The sequence below is a fragment of the Pseudorasbora parva genome, chromosome 19, assembly GCF_024679245.1.
Source record: "Pseudorasbora parva isolate DD20220531a chromosome 19, ASM2467924v1, whole genome shotgun sequence".
Taxonomy (NCBI): Eukaryota; Metazoa; Chordata; class Actinopteri; order Cypriniformes; family Gobionidae; genus Pseudorasbora; species Pseudorasbora parva.
The window spans coordinates 7,721,622-7,744,695 of record NC_090190.1 but is presented as its reverse complement, the minus strand read 5'-3'; the positions used below and the strand labels follow the sequence as shown (position 1 = coordinate 7,744,695).

At 37.4% G+C, this 23,074-nt stretch overlaps 1 protein-coding gene across 4 annotated transcripts in view; it reads right to left on the bottom strand.

The window, feature by feature from the left end:
• Positions 1 to 12,526: 12,526 nt before the first annotated feature.
• The window catches only part of adgrb2 (adhesion G protein-coupled receptor B2), a 394,976-nt gene continuing 384,428 nt past the window's right edge, over positions 12,527 to 23,074 (bottom strand). For all 4 annotated transcript variants that reach the window (XM_067426444.1, XM_067426445.1, XM_067426446.1 and 1 more), the window contains 2 exons: positions 18,613 to 18,666; positions 12,527 to 16,497 (listed from right to left, as the gene is read on the bottom strand). In XM_067426444.1, the coding sequence (XP_067282545.1) occupies positions 16,321 to 16,497; positions 18,613 to 18,666 (231 nt within the window). In that variant the 3' untranslated portion in view covers positions 12,527 to 16,320. The remainder of the gene's footprint in view (positions 16,498 to 18,612; positions 18,667 to 23,074) is intronic.

Below are 23,074 nucleotides of genomic sequence, written 5' to 3'. Positions count from 1 at the left end.
CTCTTACTCCCTGCCTGCAAACAAACTGTCTAAATGACCGATTTTTGTACACATTTTAAGAGCTGTAAATGCCAAAGTAGAATTATTTTTCTATGGACATGAAAAATACCCTTCTCTTAGAATTAATAATCAATACTATAATAGTCAATAATAAATAGTCAATTAACTGATTGGTTGATGGATGGATTGATTGATTGATTGCTTGATTTATTGATTGCTTGATTGATTGATTGATTGATTGATTGATTCATTCATTCATTCATTCATTCATTCATTCATTCATTCATTCATTCATTCATTCATCATTTAATGTAGCTACATCAAGTTAATCTCATTAACTGATTCAAATATTCATAATTAATTATAATGAATAATCATAGTGAGCTATGATTAATTATTCATATTTCCCGTTTGAGCAAACTTGCTACAAATCTAATAAGAGTTAGTAGACATGTAGGTGCAACGCTACTTACAGTCAACAGAATGTGTTAAAGGAACCATCAAAATAAAGTTAAACCATAATTCTTAGTAACAGTAGTTATCATTTAGCTAATATGGAACTACCAAACATGACTAAGCATTATTATCTACTAATTCATTAATCAAAGTTTAATGTTAGTTAAAAGTTACTGTCTGAGTGTTTTTGCTTTACTCATTCACTCCTGTGTAGTCAATTCATAATGATGGAACAGTATTCTAAAATGTTCCCAAAATTGGCTATGTGTTGAATTAACTGCTAGTTGTATAATTCTTATAAGTAAAAAAAAAGTATCATCTTAAAAGTATCTGCTAAATAAATAAATAGGTTATTATTCATTGTTATGGTATTAAGTACTATTCGTACAAGGACAGCTGTTCATTGTCACATAAAAAGGCTTCCAAAATAGTAATTCCATGTTGTCAAATAAGTCAGGCGGCCTTGGGAATGTGCTTTGGAATCCCATTATATGACTTTTTTCAGGGTTTCAGGATTCGTCATGTCCGTATTAGTTTTCATTTTCAGCATGGGCAACATGAGAAAAGACATAGTCATAGTAACACCTGCTGCCATGGGACTGCATGAATGAGGAAAAGGAAAGCTACAGAGGTTCATCAGAATCTCACACGCCATAGCTTAACCTTGACTTTCTTCAGGAAGCGAGCAAACCGCCGTGTTTCAATATCAATATATCAAAACCACAGGGCCTGAATTTGTGCTTATAAATTAGGCTTAATAAACCAAAGCTGCTTCACTGCTCTGTTTTTTTCTTTTTCTTTCAGTTGATGAGAGAATCAACTGTGCCATCAACCACGGCTGCCCTTCTGAATAACATTAACGTTCCAGAGGAATGATTTTGTGAGGATGGTGACACTAGAGCGTCGAGACCACCGATGTGACACTATGATAAAAGGACAGAGAGAACAGACACCGTGCCGTTATGACTCTGAAATACCGTGACATTCTACAGCGGGACACAATTGAAGAAGCCACAAGAGAGTAATTGATCCAATTACTGAGGTTCTCTTCGGTAGCTATCTATCTGCATAGGAGATACAAAAGGTTACACCACTGGAAATAATAGTGTGATTACGACAAAGATACGTCATACGTTTCTCAAGAGCAGTCAAGCATAAAAAAATAGTTCAACCATAAGCCATGTTTGAGTGTTTTCAGTGTGCTCAGGTTCCGTCGCTATAGACTTCTGTTGACAGGCTGTTGTTTCTTCTGCCACCACTAGCTCCAGTCAGGGTAGTGGCTTGCCTGGCGTCCAAAGTTAGCGCTGAATGGGCCAAGCCCTCAGGCTCTGAGTCCCTGCCTGACTGCCTGAAAGTCACTGTGAATTATGCATCATATTTCTGAGATTTGCCCTTCTCCTCTATGTAAAAAAAAAAAATCCCGTAGAATGGTTAGAGGCAGACCTACACAATGTTCTGTGAAAATGAGAGACATAAAGAAAGAGATTTTGAAGACAGAGGGTAAAAAAAGAACTGAGAGATGAGCAGAGGCAAAGTAGCCCAATTGTGTGTGTGTGTGTGTGTGTGTGTGTGTGTGTGTGTGTGTGTGTGTGTGTGTGTGTGTGTGTGGGTGTGTACGCATTATGTACCGAAAGGTTCTTGGACTAATTAATTAGATTTGGAAAATAAAAAAAGTGTGTGAAATATACTAATATGCTTTCAACAAGGTAGCCCAATAACCAAAACGACATAACAGGCAATGCCCCTGACACCGCCGAAGTGAAAGAAAAAAAACAAACAAATATGTTTTAGGCTGCTCAGTCAGGTGCTCGCTTACTCAGTAGGCTACGCGCTGAATGCTCGTGGCAAAATGGCTATTGCGTTTAACAAACCAGAAATAGAACATCCTCCAATAACCAACAGGTCTGGTGTTTGGGTGAACTTTGGATTCTTTGTAAGCTATGAGGGTGTTGGCAACAGTGATGGATTAAAAAACAACGGTTTGTCGCATTTGCTGAAGGTACAGCAGCGGGAATAATTCATGTCATGTCAATCAACTCATTTACTTCGACAACAAGACGATAAAAAGGAGAAACAGCCACAAACTATCCCCGCAGCATTTAGACAGACATTTCCAACTTATTCAAATGGCAAAAGACATCACCGCGGCGAGTGGTCCATTTATAGCCGCGGATATGAGACCTAACGCCCGTTTCACACATACTCCGTCTGCAGTGCGTGTGCGGTGCGTATTTTTTCCCATACCCATGTTAACGGATGACAGCTTTCACACTGCACGCGGATGCTGTCCGTCAGTCTGTTCCAGGAGCGTTGCGTCTGCAGCAGTGCACAGATCATTTTCGTACTGAGTCTATTTTTTGCTGCGATGCTGCATTAAAGCGACAGAAGATCGTTCGCATTCAAATAAACATGTACTGACGCGAAAATCTAGTAATTTCACCACAGATGCATATCATTTAAAATATACTCTTGTTTCAAAGTCAACACATGGCTTTTTTTCTCAAGTAAAGCAACAAAATGACACCTTACCTGGCATTTAGGTTAAAAAATGTGCCATAATGGAGAGCACTCATACGTTCTTGGAGGTGAAAAGCAAAGTTCTTTTTAACCTGCAGGATTTCTTTTAAAAGGGTGTAAAAACAAAAGAAAAGACGAGAGTCGGCTGTTTTTGAATATACTATTGTAAGTTTCTAATTTAAAATGTTTGTGATTTAAGGCTATAACCTGTGTTTAAATGTTTTGCCACTTGTGTGAGCTAAATCTAAAGTATATAAATATGAATAAATGAATTTAATAAAATGTTGTTTAAATGTAATAGGCTACGTAACCTGACTTCTATTAAAGAGTAAACAAAGAGAATTGGAATTCTGATGAGGCATGTTCAGTAAAAACTTTTGGATTTTAAAAAATAATGAATAAATGCTGTGTTTGTGGTATGCAACAGCGGATCAGTTGCGGACTGCAAACGCAGCATATGTAAAAGCACTACAGGGTGTGGCGCTCCTGCAACGCACACACAACGCAACACGCACCGCACACGCACTGCAGACGGAGTATGTGTGAAACAGGCGTTACGCATCTAAAACATACCGAACCGTACCGAACCGAACCGTGACACCAGTGTATCGTATCGAACCGAACCGTGAATTTTGTGAACCGTTACACCCCTAATATATATATATATATAATTTTTATATACGAAATATATGGACATTTGCCATGTCCCCACTTTTCAAAATGCTTATAAATCATACACGATGAGTTTAAAGTAAAAAATGCAGAATGTTTTCTGTGATAGGTTTAGGGGCCGGGGCAGTGTAAGGGGACAGAAAATACGGTTTGTACAGTATAAAAACCATTGTGCCTATGGAATGTCCTACATTTGACAAAAACAAATTTTATATCCTACATATTGGGATATACCCCTCAGTAATTGTCAGACTAATAACAGCACATTACTTCTGTAAAATTAGTATAGTTTCTTTTGATGTATTATTTATATGTATTGAGTAAAATTAACCTTTTTGATTTATTCTACAAACTTACAACATTTCAAATAAAAATATAGTCATTTAGATCAAATATTTTCAGAAGATGACAACTGGTCAAAATAACGAATAAAATGAAATAATTCAGAAATCAAATTATGCAAAGAAAGCAAATTTATATTTATTTTTAAAACACAATACTAATAGATTAATAAAATTCAAGCAGGCTTTATTTAATGGCTGGTAACCCTCCTGCTGCCATTCCAGAGGTTTTCAGTGGGGTTCAGGCCTGGAGATTGTGATGGCCATGACAGGGTCCTGATCTGGTGGGTCTCTATCCACACCTTGATTGCCTGGCTGTTTGGATTCATGCATCCTTCACAAACACAGATCTGCCTGGAGACCTGGAAGAGAGCTACAACCCACAGTTTCTCACACTAGTAATTTGGTTTAGGATTGGTGATGATCTGGTGGCTCTTCAATAAGGCTACAATTAGGCAGATGCATCTTTGTGAAGGATGTGTGACTCAAACTATGTACAAGGCATATCTAACAACATGTGACCAACTGATAGGGAGCATGTCAAGACTCACAAAAGCTGTGTTTGCCAATCAGGGTTAATCCACCAAATACTGATTTCTGAACTCATCCTAAGTTAAAACATTATTGTATTGTTTAAAAATGAATATACATTTTTCTTTTCATTTTTTATGGTCTGAAAAGCCAGAATATCAAGGTCCTGCCCACACTCTTATGGCAATGTATAAATTAAAGTTAAAGCTTTAATCTCCCCCAGAAGATCCTTAAAATGTCCATTAGTGCCTCAGGGACTACTTCGCTCAGAGAAGCTGTCAATCACAGCTGTCAATCATAACCTTACACCCCCTTTTTATGGCATCAAATAACTAACTAAAAACCAAAATTATTTAAAGAAGGAACACTTAAACTAACATAAGAGTGATCTAAAATGCAGATACCATATTTGAAAAAAATGTATTTGAAGTGTAATTTGATTGATTAGTTTGTCCCATTACATGGGGAGGGCAGGGTTTATGACCTATACTGGATCCGGCCACCTTGGGCATATGGGTAACAGATCTTTAACAAATCTGAAATTAGTGATTTACATACTTTTTCATGTCATATTTCATAATATTTGTGTAACTCTTCCGGTTCTAATCACACCTCTCCAAGTGGAATTTGACCTGCCATTTTCGGAATGGAAGGTAGGCATGCTACAATAGATGCAAATGACTGCAACCTTTAGTGCCAGTTGCTAGTGTTCCTCTTGAGATCATGGGAGTGAGGTTTACTCGCACAGTTCTTACTAGCTAGCCTACACTACACCCACCCCTTAAACTTCACTCCCATCTGGGTCACGACACTAATCCTACCCCTCCGGTTCTACTCGCACCCTCCCGATTGGGATTCAATCCAACCTAGGTATAAGGTACGACTGACGCGCTAGTGCTCTTTTTCAAGGCCAGAGGAGTAAGGTTTACATGCCTCCAATACATTTGCTCTTTTTTATTTCTGTTCTGTCAGTTATTTTCTCATTCAAATTTCGTTGTTGAGGCTGGGTCCACTTAAACTACTCCTGAGCACTAAATCCATTTTTACATCTATTTTGGAAAAATATATTTTCTTTCTCTTTTGCTAATTTACAATTATCAATGTTGCACACAGATGGGAATTTCTTGAAAAAGCAGAACGCTTTTACTTTGTCTCTCTTGTATGAAAGCTGAGCTGTAAAAAAAAAAAAAAAAAAAAAAATTTGGTTCTATTATGGGGGGGAGCGATTCTGGCCTTATTTAAGGAGACAGCTCATTTGTTTTGGGCTTTTAAAATCATGGTTATGTCACTTAGGCAGGCCTGGAATCTAGACAGAATCATTAAAAAATCATGTTTTTTGCAGCAGAAAAATACTTCAATATTCATTGTCTTCCTCTAAAAACATTCATCTAAAACCTGGACTATTTGGACAATGAGAAATAAATGCATTGGCAATATTTAACGCAAATCAACTGCAATAATTATGCTTCGAAAACATTGTGACTTTTCATTGTGCTTCGAGGAGAGATCCTTTGAATACTTCCAATCCTTACAATTCCAGCTCAAAGAGAAATGCATGGATCTAACAGAGAAAATACACTATCCTCTGATGAGCATACACACACACTCATGCATGCATAATAAAAAGCTGTTTCCCTGTCGAAAGCATGTGAGCATACTAGTATGGATGTGTTTTCGTCTTGCCTCTGGGATGGAGTTGGTGCTCCTTGTTTTGGGTGAGGTATGTGCTATTCCCTGAGGCCGAGCAGTCCTGAAAGCACATTCTTTCATCCAGGGCCATCCTTCGGGCATATCATTAATGCCAGGATGAAACCATTCCGCACATGAAACGTGCGTTTTCTGCATGTTTAGGGGACGCCTTCTATCCAACCTGCTTCAAAAGACTGAGGAGATGCTGCTTCTTAGGACTCTATGAAAATGTTGCATGCCTTTAGGGAGCACATTACTTTATGTATACATACATATAGGAGACTGGGCTAGTTGTGAATATTTTATTAAAGCCCCTTTATAAGTGCATACCTTAAAATCATGACTACAAACAAGCTATAGAACATTTTACCATTATTGCAGAAAAATGTGAAGTTTATTACAGTTCCTGTGACAACTTGCCCCAATGATGGGATAAGTTGTCACCACAGAACCTGCAATTTTTGGGTCAAATTCTCCCCTTCCGACAATTCTAGGTAAAGTCCTGATCATCTAGCCTAGAAATCTAGACGCACCCTAGAGGTAGCAAATCTAATCTGCCATGAGTGTCGTCTAGCAACTCTCAATACACTTCTGAGCTGTAAAAGCCAAACTCTGGTCGGGCCAATCACATCGTGATAGAGTCAGTGGGCGGGGCTTAACACAATGACGGCAGAGTTGCCGTCAATTCCATTCATTGTTTTCTTCAACAGGTCGCTTTGGATAAAAGCAGCTGCAAAATAAATAAATGTATACTGTTAGAAAAAAGTGTTCATTGGGGTTCTTTAAAGAACCAAAAAGTCTTTATAATGACAAGAAAGAAACCTTTTGGCACAACAGTTCTTTAGGCTATTATTCATTCATATATTACATTATTCTGCACCATTTTGTAGTAGTCATTCCATTATTGTTTATTAATATGTTGTAGTAACTTAATATCACATTTTAATCGTGCTGATTTTTGAAGGAGAAAAACTGAAATGGCGCTCTTTGTGTGATATTGATTAACTACATAAAATGAGATAAATATCTACATTTTCTAACCCCAATATCTTAAATTTGTACACTGAATAATGCAGTGAAATGTTTGTCAATAATATGAAATATTTAATCCGGAAAGGACAAAACAAATGATAATGAATGAACCACTAAAAGGTTCCATATAGAACCATTTTCCTGGTTACAAAGAAACCTAAAGGATTCTTTTGATTGAACCCTTAAAGGTGCCCTAAAATGATTGTTAAGTTGTTGTCCAATATCTACATAGAGGATATGTGGCTTATTTAAGGGCAAAAATTGTCCAGATACAGTTTTACAGGTCCATTTACAACCCCATAAATTGTCCCTATAGGATGTAATGCTCTGTTTTTGCCTTATTTGTCAGAGTCATGAATATTAATGTTGAGCTCTGCTCTGATTGGCTTATTTCAGTAGCTCACAGCACATAGCATTTCAGTTGTTCAGCGAAGCGGCTCGTGAGTCCTGACAAAACACAGCCCGACTGAATGACACTTTAAGCAGAACATCTCAAATAGAGATTGATAAAATGCAGCTTACTTGTTCATTGGTGTTTTCAGATCATCCGCTCGTGTGCATATGGTTGCCAGATTGTACATATTTAGGTAAAACACCAGATAGTGTACAGGTTCTTTTCACAGAAAAGCTCTGTTTGGGGGATTTAAATTACTGAAATATGGCAACCGCAAGCAGGAACGCTATTCCTTCCCCCAGACAAAGCCAAAACCACTCGTCTTTTTTCGTCAACGATATTGCATATTTATATAACGTTAGTCACAATGTAGGCTACACAGTGGCAATGATGTAGGCTACTCTGAAATACAAGCATGCAAAACATTATACTTAAGTTCTCAAAAATATAAATATACAAATCTTTGTCATTAGACACACTTTTTAGTTTTGTATGGTGTTTCTTATTGTTACTGTATTAGCATCTTGCGTTATCTAGACAATGCTGTCTCTCCAAGAAACTTTCAATTTAATCAGAAAAGGTTTAAACAGTCAATAAGTGGATAAAATCGCTACTTACTGCTTGCAGGAATACAGTTGTAATTATTGCCACTTTCTTCAGTTTAAGACACTGAGTGAAGCTTGCTTGAAATGGGCCGAACAAACAGACAATCTTGAATTAAATTGTTGCGGTATCCGATAATAATAAACATCACCCAAGACTGTTGACATTGTTTATCTGTGGGAAGGGTATAAAAAGTCCTCACGTCTCCTGCACAGCCTGGAGCATGACACAATTGTCCATGAGAGCTGCCGTTTTCGCTATCCTCGCGTGAAGCTTGTTTACCTGCAGTCCCGATGATTCAGCTCAGTCAGTTCCGCCTGACAATGAACATGTTTGGACATATGCAAATGTTGGGGGCGTACATATACATGATCCCCAACGATTGTGTCACGGTTGGTGTTATGTTGAGAATCACTTAATTGTCCGTGGTTTTTCATGCATAAGATTTACATAAGAAGTAGGAGGCATGGTGTTTGAGACTCACAGTATGTGATGCCGATGTACTGAACTCTTATTATTTCACTATGGCAAGGTTAATTCAATTTTTCATTCTAGGGCACCTTTAAAAAGGGGTTTAGAACCTTTCATGGGTTCCAAATAGCACCGACAGAACCTTTTAAGGTTCTATGTAAATTTCATTGTATTAAAAAAAGGATAAAATATCCAACTCTAACGGGAGACACCTAAGAAAACAAAAACAAGGTCGTTCACAAATACATGGCAGCCGTGGAGAAAAGCATGTCTTATATTGATCTTAGCTTTAATTGAGAACCACACATAAGGCATAACATGATCCTTCCTTCTAAAGACAACAGTGCCAGTTGAGTTAATGTCTCCATTTATCTCAATTGACGGAGGTCATCCCCTAAATAACAAAAGAGCAGAATGACTCTCGAGGCCTGATTTCTCTTAAATTAGATGTGAAAAAACTGACACAGAGCAAAACTTGAAGGAATAACAAGCTAACAGGAGATTGCTGTCGAAGCCTCATTTGGAGAGGCCATGGCTGCTATTAGCAGGCAGCTGTGCGGGAGGCTGGGTAGAACATCTCATTACGTGGACACAAATCTTCCACTGCTGAAGAGAGCAACCTTTCCACTCGGCCCACTCTCATACAGTCATGGAGAGGCCCCGAAAGCCACGTTCAAAGCCACTGCATTAGATCACTCGCAGGCACAGCACATCGGATTGATGGCACAGAGGCTTGATGCGCTTCAAGAGGCAGCCCATTGGACAGTAAGCCAATTGCATTTATGATGAGGCAATCGGCCAAAGCGGCCCTCAGTGGATACACGATGCACTGGCTCTTGCAGTTCAACTGTAGAGATGAGGGGATCAATCTGGCAATCTTTGTGCTTTCCGAAGGGCCTCTGAATATTTGCATTTGTGCAAGACACAGAATCCACAATCATTCTCCTCTTCCAGAAACAATCAGGGACAAATTTGGTCTGATGACAAGCATCGAAATGGTCTGATGACCGCTGATCAGGAGAAAGGCTGTTTGAAATGGACCGCTGGCTAATTGCCATTGTTCTGGAACAGAGCTTTGATTATTGGGCTAAATCGTGGCGACCCCGAGGCAGATTTTTTTCTTTCAGTATCGCCAAGCCCATGATTGTTCCTCTTCTTTGCTTTATTTTTCGGTCTAGCAAATTGATTGCAAAATTACAGCATCAAGCATTATGATAACAACATCCCTTCACAATAACTTGATTAAAACCAGCATGAATTCAAATAATGAGACAAGTCTATAGGGTGTCATACCCATGGGTATACAGAGTACACAGTAGACACCTGCATATTTAGTATCTAAGAAAAAAAACATCCATTAACACAGACAGCTTGGTTGTTGGTGGCACACACACTCACAATCATAAATGAGGACCATCCTCTTGAGGTGACAGCAGAAGTTGCAAGACTCAAAATTATAAAAGGATTTAGAGGACGTAAAAAAAAAAAAAAAAATGTTACCCTTAAATGTATGAATGTTTTGGCAATCATTGCAGTATATTTGGTCTTTACCGACCCGGACCTATATCTAACACGGATAGATCTCTATAAAACTCTCCTGATATTAGAGTTACAATTACAAAAGAATAAAATAAAGCATGTTTTGTTACCTTTTGGAGCTTGGAAGGGTTCCGTTTGAGCAGATCAGTCCTCGGCAGAGCTCATTTCCCAGTACATTCAGCATTTGCATCATATTTACCATCGTAAAAATATTCGCTAAACTTTTCAAAAGACCTTTTTCACATTTTCAAAAATGTCATCGTCTTTAAAATCAATATTTTGATGGCTGACAGCTTCTTCACCAAATCCACCATCAAGTGACAGTGACACTAAGGCCCCATTTACACTGCAAGTGACCCAATTCCGATTTTTCCCTCTCATGTGGCACTGATCGGATATGACATGTGAACATGTAAGCAGGAAAAAAAAATATTCCCCAGTAAATGCGAGTCATTCGTCATTGAAAAAGGGACGAAGGCGAATAATGTCAACTCAGGTGGACAAGAACTGCAGTCAAGGGCTCTCTTTTTTCTCCGCCTTACGAGAGCAATGTTTTGCTGACCTTTAAAGTGCAGAAAGCAAAACATTGAATAATCATTTTGTCTGCATCCATTGCATATTGTACCATTTTACTTCCTTTTCCTGGTCAAACATCTCGGACTGTTTCTCCAGTGTATAGTGTAAATGCAAGTAGATACAGGTCGCTTTTAAAAGATGATGTAATTGGGTCATCAAAAAATATATAGTCCCCAAATTGGAATTGCGCATCAAGACCTGCAGTGTAAATGCGGCCTAATATTTGACTCCGTTCAGGACTTACTCTGCAGTAAATTGCTGAGCCAGTTTTTTGAGAATACTTCCAGTTATTTAGTTTTTTGCTAAAACTTTAGTTTTCAGTCACAAAAAATTAAATTATTGTTGTGCAGTTAGTGACCCTATACAATTTTTACAAAAAAAGAAAAAAAAAATGTATGGGAAAATAGGCATTCTTTATATATATATATATATATATATATATATATATATATATATATATATATATATATATATATATATATATATATATATATATATATATATATATATATATAAATGAAGGAGGAAACGGGGAATGGCGTTCCAGGGTCAATAAAGACCCGAGGTATGCAGGTTATTTAAAAAAATAAATAAAGGTTTCAAATTGGGGGTTGTGCAGTGATGCAATAAGAACGATCATACTCAAGCTTTCAGTGAACAGTTATTACAAAAAAAATATTTATAGTGTGAAGAATATTTTAATAATCCGAAGAACTTTTTTTCCACTATAAGAAATGTTTTTTTGTGGAAAGAACAGTTCGACAGAGGTTAAGTTATGTTTTTTTTTTAAGTGTAAAAATCGTCAAAATGACAGAAATCATCTAAATTCTGTTATTAAATTTAATCTATGACATTTACTCAGAATTTTATATTCCACTCCACATTCTTTTACAGCTTCCACTTGACATGGATGGATAAGTGGAAGTAATTTAACTTTAATTTGTAGCATATAAATGTTGAAGATTTATATCAAAGTTTGAGGGATTACACCCTAGGCGAATAGGGTAAACAATAGATATCATTATACGTCCCCAGTTGATTGATAACATTAAGAATTTGCTAACTTTTTTTTATTTTTTTATTAAGTTTCCTGAAAAGTTGTTTAAATATGGAATAATTTGCACACACAAAAAAATAAATTAAAATTCTAAACATTGGATCAAGCCAGATTCAAAATTCTTGACATTAGAGTAAAAAATGATTTTACAGGGGGGATTTTTGGATATCTTTAAAAAAAAAAAAAAAAAAAAAAAAAAAAAAGAATATAGACATATATGGTCAAAAGGAATAAAACTGTAAAGTTTGGAGTATGGAAGTGCTACTTAAGTATATACTGTAGGTGAAATCTACATAGAATAGATAAAGTGCCTTAACAGATACTTAAACGTGTATTTTGTATGTTTTCTTTCCACTGGTCTGACAAAAAAAAAAAAAAAAAAAAAGGTTTTATTTGTATTTTTAAAAAACAATTTTTAAAGTCATAAAACCGACAATCTCAAAATTGAAAGTTGCATGAAAAAACTACATTAATGTTTTTGCCTGTAGTGTCTCCCCTTAAGATTAAACAACACTGTATTACAAAGTAATAAAGTGTGACAGCATCCCTATTCTCTTTTAATTGAGCTTTACCGATCAGACTTTGGTTGGAAAACGCTGGTCTTACCCACCTTCACCATGGGGAGGAAAAACCCTACAAGGGTGTTCACCAGTTTGAAAATTTATTTTCATATAAAAAGACACTCTATGAAAACAGTAGAGGACTACTTTGTACAATCTTATGTATAAAAAACTTAAATGGTGCAAGGAGGATTCTCTGTGATAGCCATCTTCTTTAGTCAATGGGATTGTGTGTGCTGGCAAGGGGAGGATCCAAAAGTTTCAAACATATCAAGCCATGAAGAAAACATCCTGCAGATCAGGAAGTCCAAGGAAACATATTCATTCTTCAATATGTCCACACTCAGCTGTTCACCGTTCATTTTCAGATGATCATCCTCCTCACAAAAATACATCTCATAAATTTTATGTGACTGTAAGGCCATTCTCAAGTTTTTTTTTGTTTGTTTTGTTTTGTTTTTTTTGTTTTTTGTTTTTTTAAAGAGTAAAACATAAATCTGTTCAAAACATAGTTAGTTTAGTAGAATTTTGGGGTGTAGTTCTCCAGCTTCAATAAGTAGGGCTCTGTAAACATCTATGAAAAACTCAACACTCATATACAGAGACAGAATTAGAGTGGAATGACAGAATGGTGAAAAGGTCGATGATTGCATCAGACAAAACAGCAACAAAAACAAAACAGGCACTGTAAATGTAGCAGGGTTTGTGTAAAGCTGCGTGGTTCCGAAGAGTTCCTAGAAAATCGCTGGCTCACCAGTTCGGTTTTTCTTACTGATCTTTTCAAGACAAGGCTAGAAATCTCTTCTCAGCACAGAAAGATAAATGACCTCACTTCCTTTCACTAAAGATTTAGGCTAAATTCCAAACATTCCGAATTTAACAATTAAAATTGGATTGGCCGGTGCTAATGTACGCTGCGTCTGAAATTATATAACAATTGACCAAACCCTAGAGAACCCATGGGGTCAAATTTATGCTGCTATTAATACGCTGTTATTTGCTGCTATCCAAAATGAACAAACAAAAAAAGGTCAAACTTCAAAAGCTAGATAAAATAAAGGGTGTTCTATATAGTATAATTTTAGATTGTATGAAATAAATTTGGATCCTCTCCCATGGCCTCATGGGATAGTAAATTGTCGGCGCACCTTAGAATCTCAGCGGAACTAGAAGGTCATCCTACAGTTTTTTGAAAACTATGTATTCAGAAATGCTACTCTTTTGCCATACTGGTTTTCACATTTTATATAGTAGGGAAGTATACGATTTCAGACACAGCGATGTAGTCTAACGCCAATTGAACTATTGGAAAAATATGCAAACAAACAATGGTACATTTCCCAAAAGCATTGTTCGCAAGTTTCATCATTATCAGCTTAGCTCAACCAGTCGGTGTTTCCTCGAAACCATAGTTCCAACGAACATTCGCAAACAGATCGCAAACTTGTGTGGTTGCGATGACAGATCTCGACTTGTGGTTAGAAGCAAAGTTTCTTGTTTGGATGGCATGTGGACTTAATAAATCCTTATCTTGAGCAAAATAAGCAAGAAGACATTTAGTACAATATATATATTTTATTTCGAATACATACAAAACTTTATTTATGTCTTTTAGTTTGTCAAGAGATTTAAAGCACCTTTTTTGAAGAGTGCGGACATGCTCTAGTACGAAAGAACGAGCCTGTGATTGAATCTGGAAATAAAGTGAAATAACTAAGAAAAATAAGAGATTAGTCCTCAAGTGCCATGTCCATAATTTATACACTGTAAAAAAATTGCTCCAATTGAAAAATTTCTAGTGACTGATCACATCTACATTTTTCAGTTGGCCGAACTGAAATTTAGTGAATTGATGCAATTCAATTCGGCTCACTGAAAAATTTAGATGTGATCAGTCACTCGAACATTTTCAATTGGAAACCTGAATTTTTTTATAGTGTAGCAAAAAAATCTAGCATGAATTCGATCTTAAAATAATTCATTAAAAGCAGTTATTACTCCACCACGTCATCACATTAAAACATAATTAACCAACGCGGTTGAACGACAGATTTGCGACAATACGGTTTCGGGAAACAGTCATGACTAGTTGATTTCTTCAACGATGTAACACTATGGTAGTTAAGCAGTGAGTTACGTCGTTGTGCGGGAAACACACCCCTGATCGATTTTAGTTAGAAACTAGGGTTGCAAAGGGGCTGAACATGTCTGGTAAATTCCAGAAACTTTCCAAAAGTTCCAGAAAATGTCCAAAATTGTGTTTACTCAATTGTTAAAAGCAAGATCACAATCACTCTGCGGTATTGAATATCAACCCAACTGTGATCTTCTTAACCAAAAAGCAGTCTGGCTCGTGCGATATTGCTTATCCCAAATATGAGAGGAATATTCATCCTTTCTTGACTGCGGTCGGGAAGGGAGACGAAAAACCAGTTTTAATTGCCGTGGTGGTTTGGAGATATTTCATGGGGATGAGGCAGCCCATGTTCCCCATTAGTACAGATTACTTGCAAAGGTTGAAATGGCATGCTCTAGTCTTGCCATCTGTGCCTATATGATATGCTGACTTCAGGGATCTTTGAGCAGATGAAATATGCGCCAAGTAAGAAAATGTCAGGACAAATCGTTATTCCCTCAAGATAATTACCACACCTTTTTCTCTCCCTCGTTCGCCCTCTCTTTCTTGCTTTCCGAGTCTCCATGTGGAGTTACATCAGCCGACACAACTAATTAACGTGTTATAAAGAAGAGTGGGCCGGCAAAGATGACCTCTGCAGTCTGCTTAGCGCTGAGCCAACTGTCAAACTCTGCAGTCGGAGTGCAGAAATAAATCTGAATCGATCACTGGTTTCAACCTCACAAAGGGCTACTTTTCGCAAGAGAAGAAATGTAGAACAACTTAAAGATAGAGAAGAAGTGTGGAAACTTAGCACCATCCCTGACAGCAGACCTTTGTGTTGGTTTAAAATGGAAACGCTCTCAGCTGGAAGTGTGTCTCTTTCTGGATAAGCCCATTCTGGAACGCCAAAGCTCTTTATGACTGGAATGTGTATCTTTTGGTTGCTTTGTGTAGGATGGATCAAAGATGCTTCCCTGGTGTGGACGAATGCGAATTTGACATTAAACCGCACATACTGTATAGCACAATATTTTCTGTCAATCACACAGCGTATGACAATGAAGATCTACTTCAACCCATAAAATGATACCTGAAACTTAGATGTACAAAAAAAAAAAAAAAAAAAAAACCTTTTAGAAAATAAAATAAGAATAAGGGACACACACATACACACACACACACACAAATGCAAAGCTAAAATAAGCACATGAGTACAGTACGCCTGATGCAGAGAAAAAAAAATGCAGAGGATGGCACATATTAATGAACGCTTTCAAAACTTCCTCTCGCCTGAAAACCAAAGCAAGAAAAAGGGAAACGGAACTCGAACCATCCAAGGAATGAGAAGACAAAAAAGGAGGAAAGAAAAACCCTAAGGGGTTATTAAACAGTGTGTGAATCATCAGTACTGATTTTTTTTCTTCTTTTCTCTCGTTCCTCTATAAAAAGTAGGGTGCAGAAATATTATTTTTTAAATTCCCAAATCATCAAACAGGTGAAAGAGAATCCTTTCTGGAGTAAAATCAAGACAGGAAACAGTTTGTTAAAAATGTTTTACCATACTCTCCAGGCCCCACTCTGTCATTTAATGTCTCTGTGTGAAAATATAGAATAGAGCACTCTTCATCTCTGAGTCTGGTCGGTCCTCACACCTGTAAACAAGTACAGAATCCTTTAGAAGACGTCTTGCTGAAGATCACTGACAGCGTGAGAATTTAAGAGGGTTTGCTTGTCTCTCAGTTCGTTTTAGGTGTGTGTTCTCTTCACACTTCAGTCTGGAAGTCTCCTTCGGATGTGTCTGGGGTGTTGGCGGAGGATGTGTCCCAGGGTTTACTGCGTAACTCCAGTCTGTCCTTATGTTCGCTGGAGACACACGTCTGCTCAGGGGTCATGGTCTTAAAGCTGTCCCAAGATCGCTGGTCATCTGTGGTGGACTTGTCCTGAATATTTACATACAAGAGGGCAAAAAAAAAGAAAGAAAAAAAAGAAGACAGAAATTAAAACCTGCGCATGAACACTGCTCACCTTCTTTAACATCAACCATTTACTTACAAAAAAAATGGTAAAAAAAAAAAAAAAAAAAAAAAACCAGGAAACCATGATTAAAATGTTATTATAGAAATGTTATTTATTATGGAAGTGGTGGCTAACCCAAAGTTATACAGTATACACATTAAAAGGTTGTTTTTATTAATATTTGTATTCAGCGAGAATGCATTAAGATAGATTTTAAATAAATTATGTTCTTTTGAACTTTCTATTTATCTACTAATCCTGAAAAAAATTAATAAATATATATCTTGGGTTCCACAGATATATTAAGCAGCACAACTATTTTCAACATGGATAATAATTAGAAATGTTTCAGCAAATCACCATATGTGACCTTGGACCACAGAACCAGTCATAAGCCGCATATTTGTGGAAATAGCCAACAATACATTGTATGGGTAAACAAATATCGATTTGTCATTCATGCTAACAATCATTTCGATATTAAGTACAATATATACAATATTAATGTAATTATATATATATATATATATATATATATATATATATATATATATATATATATATATATATATATATATATATACACACACACACACACACACACATTAGCCACCACTGTAACAACACATAAAGTTATAATAATTGAGAGGAAGCAGATCCCATTTTTAAATGTATAGTGCTATTGCAATACCACTCATAACTATGGTATTCTGGCAGAAACTATCACTACCATGGTCATTTTTTAGACCTGCCAGGAGGATCGTAAGGCTGAAAAACTACATTTTATCTCGTCTGGGACGTAACTAATGGAAATGTGCTCAGGCATTTGTAATTCGCATTTAATGCGCCTGAATGCACGTTACAACAGAAGCATAAAGACTAAATGGCGTTATAGTCTTGCTACATTACGACTTGTCTATACAACATATGGAGCGACTTGCTCATCTGCATTAGTGGTGGTCTGTGCTGCGTTTTATACCCGGCTATTCCAGGTGTTCATTACTTCAGATGGCCAGAACACATAGTACTCTCCATCCCATTGAGACTAATGATGTATCCTACAGCTATACAGCCTCTTAATGCTAGCTAAATTGCATTATACAGTAGGGGCAGATTAATCTAATCACACAGAGAGAGTGAGGAAATAAGAGGTTAGGATCGTCAGAATAAAAAAAAAGAGAGACAGCCAGAGCCAGACCTCTCGAAGAGAACTCTTTTGAGACCTGACGAATTCATCTCGCCAATCGCCTCCTTTCGAATGTATTCCCAACTTCCCCGGAAATGAGATGTATGAACCTGCATATATCTCGAAACGTTTGAGGCGATCAATTACAGGGTTGCTGTCGGCTCCCCCTCAGCTCAAACGCCCGCTGATTGCGCATGTGACGGATTGGGAAGATTGGAAAACACCATGTAAATGAGTTGTCTGAGGTATGACTGAGAATAAGTTTTTCTGCCTCACTTTTGTTTATGAATGTGGAGGGTGGAGGCTTATAGACTCAAGCTCTGTGGGTGGGTTTGCCGGTCACCATTGAAATGAAAATATGAGCACACACACACACAGACACACACACACGCATACACACACACACACACACACACACACATGCAGATTATAACAATAGTTTCAAGCAGAGTAAACCGAACGTCATCTCTTTTGGCTCTCATTCACAACCTCTGTTTGAGCTTGTTGGCTCATATAAGCAAGTAGTTTCCATCCACAAGGGGGCGATAGCAGCCTGATTATTATTCACCCAATGTAACAGGCTGACAGTAGGCAGAATGGATACAAAAAGCATAATCTGGCAGCCAATTTGCATGCTAAACGCTGAAGAAGGAACATTTTGTCGAGCAGAAGTGTTGTTAATGCTGAAGAGGAGCCCGACTTTATTCCTAAAAGAATGCTAACGCGATTGTGCTGCTCTTGCGTATTTCCTTTCCCCTCCATCTCTCTTCCTCTCAATCGCTCTACTCGCAACAACCTTTCTTCGCTTCCTCTAGCTTTCTCCATCTCTCCTCGTCAGGCCTTTTCTACTTACACTCGAAGAAATCTTTTCACCTCCGGCAGACGAAATGCTCCATCGCTTTTCCCTCTGTTGCAATAAAAATGAGGATGGGAGGAAAGAAAAATAAAGGAAGAGATACAGAGAGGTAGAGAAAGACAGGCAGTGAGCACAGAGCGAGAGAGAAAGAGGGAGAGAGAGAAAAAAGGAGGGAGGATCACAGTCACTCAGCATGTCTGAGGGGAAGCGATGTTTGTTTGAATTTTTGTTACCTTGATGGAGGAGTCTATAGTTTGAATCTTGGAGGCTTGTGCTCCCATCCCCCATATTTCTTTTGCACAAAGACAGAGACGACTTAAAAGTCTACAGAGCTAAGCTCAGCAAACGACAAGAGAGGTGAATGCTTACTTCAGCATGTATGAACTACGTCAGACATGTCTCTACTGAAACACTGCCGTAGAGGAAGAGGAAGCTTAGCACTGCACTCTAAAGGGAAGGAGATTCTGTGATGCTTTGGAGGCAAAATGAACATGGAGATATAAAACCCTGTTGCTTAACTTCTAAGGCAGCATATGCTTACTGAACCTTATTAGTGACCTTTGGGATGCTCTATATGTAACTATATGCAGCAACTAAAAGTGTAAAATAGTAAAAATAGCATTCTTGAGTATTGGAAATTGAATGTCAATGGTTGATAATGACAATGTACGACAACACAATGGTGCAAGAATCTATAATAATGCATTTTGAGAAACGCACAAATTGTTTTCCTTACTCATGCATGTTCTAGCAATGAGGCACATGCTTCTGTGCAAGTTGAAGGTGTAGAACCATCTCAAGGATGATCAGAAGAAATGGACAGCACCTGAGTTCAATATATGAGTGTCACAGCAAAGGGTCTGAATACTTTTAGGACCATGTGATATTTCATTTTTAATACATCTGCAAAATTGTCAGCAATTGTGTGCTTTCCTGTCAATATTCTGCTGTGTGTGTACATAATGGGAAAGAAAAATGAACTTAAATGATTTTAGCAAATGGCTGCAATTTAACAAAGAGTGAAAAATTTAAGGGGGTCTGAATACTTTCCATACCCACTGTATATATATATGTGTGTGTGTAATGCTGGCAAAATGAGTCGGAATGCACACAGGCTAAAGGTTCATAAAAATGAGTTCATTAAGCCCTCATCTAGCGATGCCAATGCTCCAAATGGCAGTCAAACATTTACAAGTATCTTTATTTGTACATTTTCTGAGACAAGTACCTTTCATTTGTCCATGAAAAGGATCTTACTCATGCTGACTGATAGATCTGAAGCGCGCGCACAATGACACCGCAGACAGCACATGAAATACACATATACACAGACTTACAGTATTTCAAAATATCTGTCTTGGCCCACCCACTTTTTACGACCAATGATATTGGACCCAATCCCTTTTATCATCTCTAATTCAGCACATTCTGTTTACCTACCCCCAACTGATAAACACTTATTAGTAAATACGTTAGACGCTTTAGTTCCACTTTTCTAATATTTTCTTCATTTTTATTGAAAGTAAATGCCTTTCTGATCTGATATGTGACGGGAAAAGGGAGTAGAGTGAGGCTGGAATAAGGTGGGTTTGAACCTTGGGTCGATTTGTGTCAAAACTATTGATGTCATGCGTCTTACCCCTACACTATTACTGCTCTAAATATTTCAGGGATTTTTGTAATTTTGTCTGGCCCAACCAGACGTTAAGTAAACAATGCAATATATTTGTACTTAGTGTAGATGGCATACTCCAGTAAACGTTTTCTAAGAGAGGACCCACCAACATTCTGATGCCCATGGTGTTGAATACTAGCCTACTGCAAAGTTAACCCTGCCTATTAAATGTTTAAAAATGATTAAGTCACATTAATATTCATTACACATTTAGAAAAGCAATCAAAAGGCAATCAAATTTAATCAGTAACATTACTTTAATAAAGTAATTGAAATAGTTACACTACTCATTACATTTAAATAGGATAACTTGTAATCTGTAACCAATTACATTTTCAAAGTAACCTTCCCAACATTGTATATAGTATGAATATGTGGAAAGAGAACATTGTGGATTCTTATAGGGTTTAACAATGGATGTCCCTTTCTCACTCTCTATTTTCTCTCTCCTGAAAGTGGTCATGTGTGGCTGTATCCGAAATCACGTACTTTCTTATAGGTAAAAAACAGTGTCACAAAGAAGCGTGTCCGAATTCTCAGTACTCATAAAAGAGTAGGCAAAAAGTACCTTGATGACCGGTTACTCCTTACGTAATGCTGAAGTGTGCATACAATGTATGCTTTACTATCCCATGAGGCCACTGGAGAAGATTTGTGAATGGCATTTAGGTCACATGTGGGCAACATGGCGAATGCAGTATCCAGATTTCATTCATTCTACACACCCATACTATAGAACATCACAAAGTATTTACTTATTAAATAGTAGTACCTACTCAAGAAAGTATGCAGTTTTGGACGCAGCCAATGTGTCTGAATTAGTCTAGAATGCTGATGATGCATAAGAAAATGAAAGTACTATTATTCAAATCACTCCTTTGATTTTCCTCATACTTTCCTGCATAACGATCAGTCATAATTCCATCTAGGAATTCCTTAATTTTACACAAAAAAGATTTGCCTTTTATGTTTCTACAGAGTTAACTGTATCTCTCCTCTACATATAGACACTCTTTGGATTTCACTACTAATAGGGAGTGCAGAAAGCAAGGAAGGTACAGAAACACAGCAGTGACCACAACCTACAGAATGTGTCCAGCACACAAATGAGAAAGCACAGGTCAGAGAAGAAGTCAGCTGTTGCACAATGAAGCAAAGGAAAGATGAGAACGGAGCAGTGTCTACAGCAGCAGGGCAGCGGGGGAGAGCAAGTTTAGCCGCTTTGGGAGTTCTGTACTTGTCTAGAAGTTTCTATGGAGACTATAGGTTGGAAAGGACAAAAAGAAACACTGTGCTGTGGCTCAGACACAATGCTCTCAGGATGAGAGTGTTTTTGTTACCTTTTCTCTGTTTGTCGCCCATGGGTCTGCTGACTGCCTGGCTACAGTCAAACTATGACAGAAAACATGTAGTGTCAAACCAAGGAAAGACAGGCAGCAGTGCATTATGAAAAAACAAACAAAAAACAAAACAATGATGCAGCGACAATAAATTAAATCATAATCAGTATGTAAAAATCCACAAAGAAAAAAAAAACTTATTACACTTATAAAAAATAAAAAAATAAAAAAAAATCTAATATGTACAAACCCACCCACTGGTTACACTTTTTCAACAACAACAACAACAACACAAAATTTAAACCCAACGGTTGGGTTTGTCCATATTTGACCCAAACATGGGTTGAAACAACCCATCATTTTTTAGAGTGAATGGACTGAGCAAAACAACATGGGTGTGCAACACAGAAGAGGAAGCAGGATTGAACGACAAGGCCTCTGTCAGAGATGAGTGTCTGGGGTAAAGGTGCATTCAAGTCATGTCAGAAAGATCATATTTACCACAAAGTCATAAATACAAGTGGGAAACTCTAAATTTTCTTTGAAGCCCCATACAAGTTGGGGGTGTGCCAGTGAGAAACATGGTGGAATACCACAGTATACTAATAGGTCATTAGCAGTTTATTTCAACAAAAAAAGCTAGGGATTCGATGACGCCTCTTGAGATCAGGGGAGTAAGGTTTACAAGTCTATTACACTCAACCCTAACAAGGATGTTAAAGACAGCAGCCTCTATCGTCAGCTGCTAGTGTTTCTTTTGAGGCCAGGGGTTTACACACAAGGCCTACGTCTGATACATACCTAACGCTCTTTTTACAATAACCCTCTCGAAAAGCAATTGGGCAAGTTTTGGCCACTATTGGGTTGGTTTTGAATAGCAATTAGGCAGGTTTTGCTTCTGCAGGTTTTTTTCACAAACCTGGCAACCCTGATAATAGAATTGTAATATAACAATACATGTTACGATAAAGTTTACAGTGGCTTCATAAGTTAATTAAAAACATAAAGCAAAACACACCTAATGCACAATCTTTGTTTATCATTGTCTAGAAATACAGTTAAAATAGCTTGCTGTATTGCAAAAGTGACTTGACCTAGGGTCACCTGACATCGTAAACACGACTTCCTAGCTTGTAAATATGAACTTCATGGACTTGAAAGCACAATAAATTCACTAAATAGTTGCGGCACTTTTGCCAGTAATTTACAAAGGATGATCAAATGACAATTTGACACTCAAAACATATAAAAATGAACAATAGTGTCATGCAAATTGTCTTAACTGCCATTTTTGAGCCATGCTTGCTTTGGATTTGAATTATTTGAATTGTGCATAAGTTGAATTTGAATTGTGCATAAGTTAATACCTGATTTGCATGCTTTCTTTAATGAACAGATATTAAAACAACACAGACAGAATGCATGTGCATATAACATCGCAAGC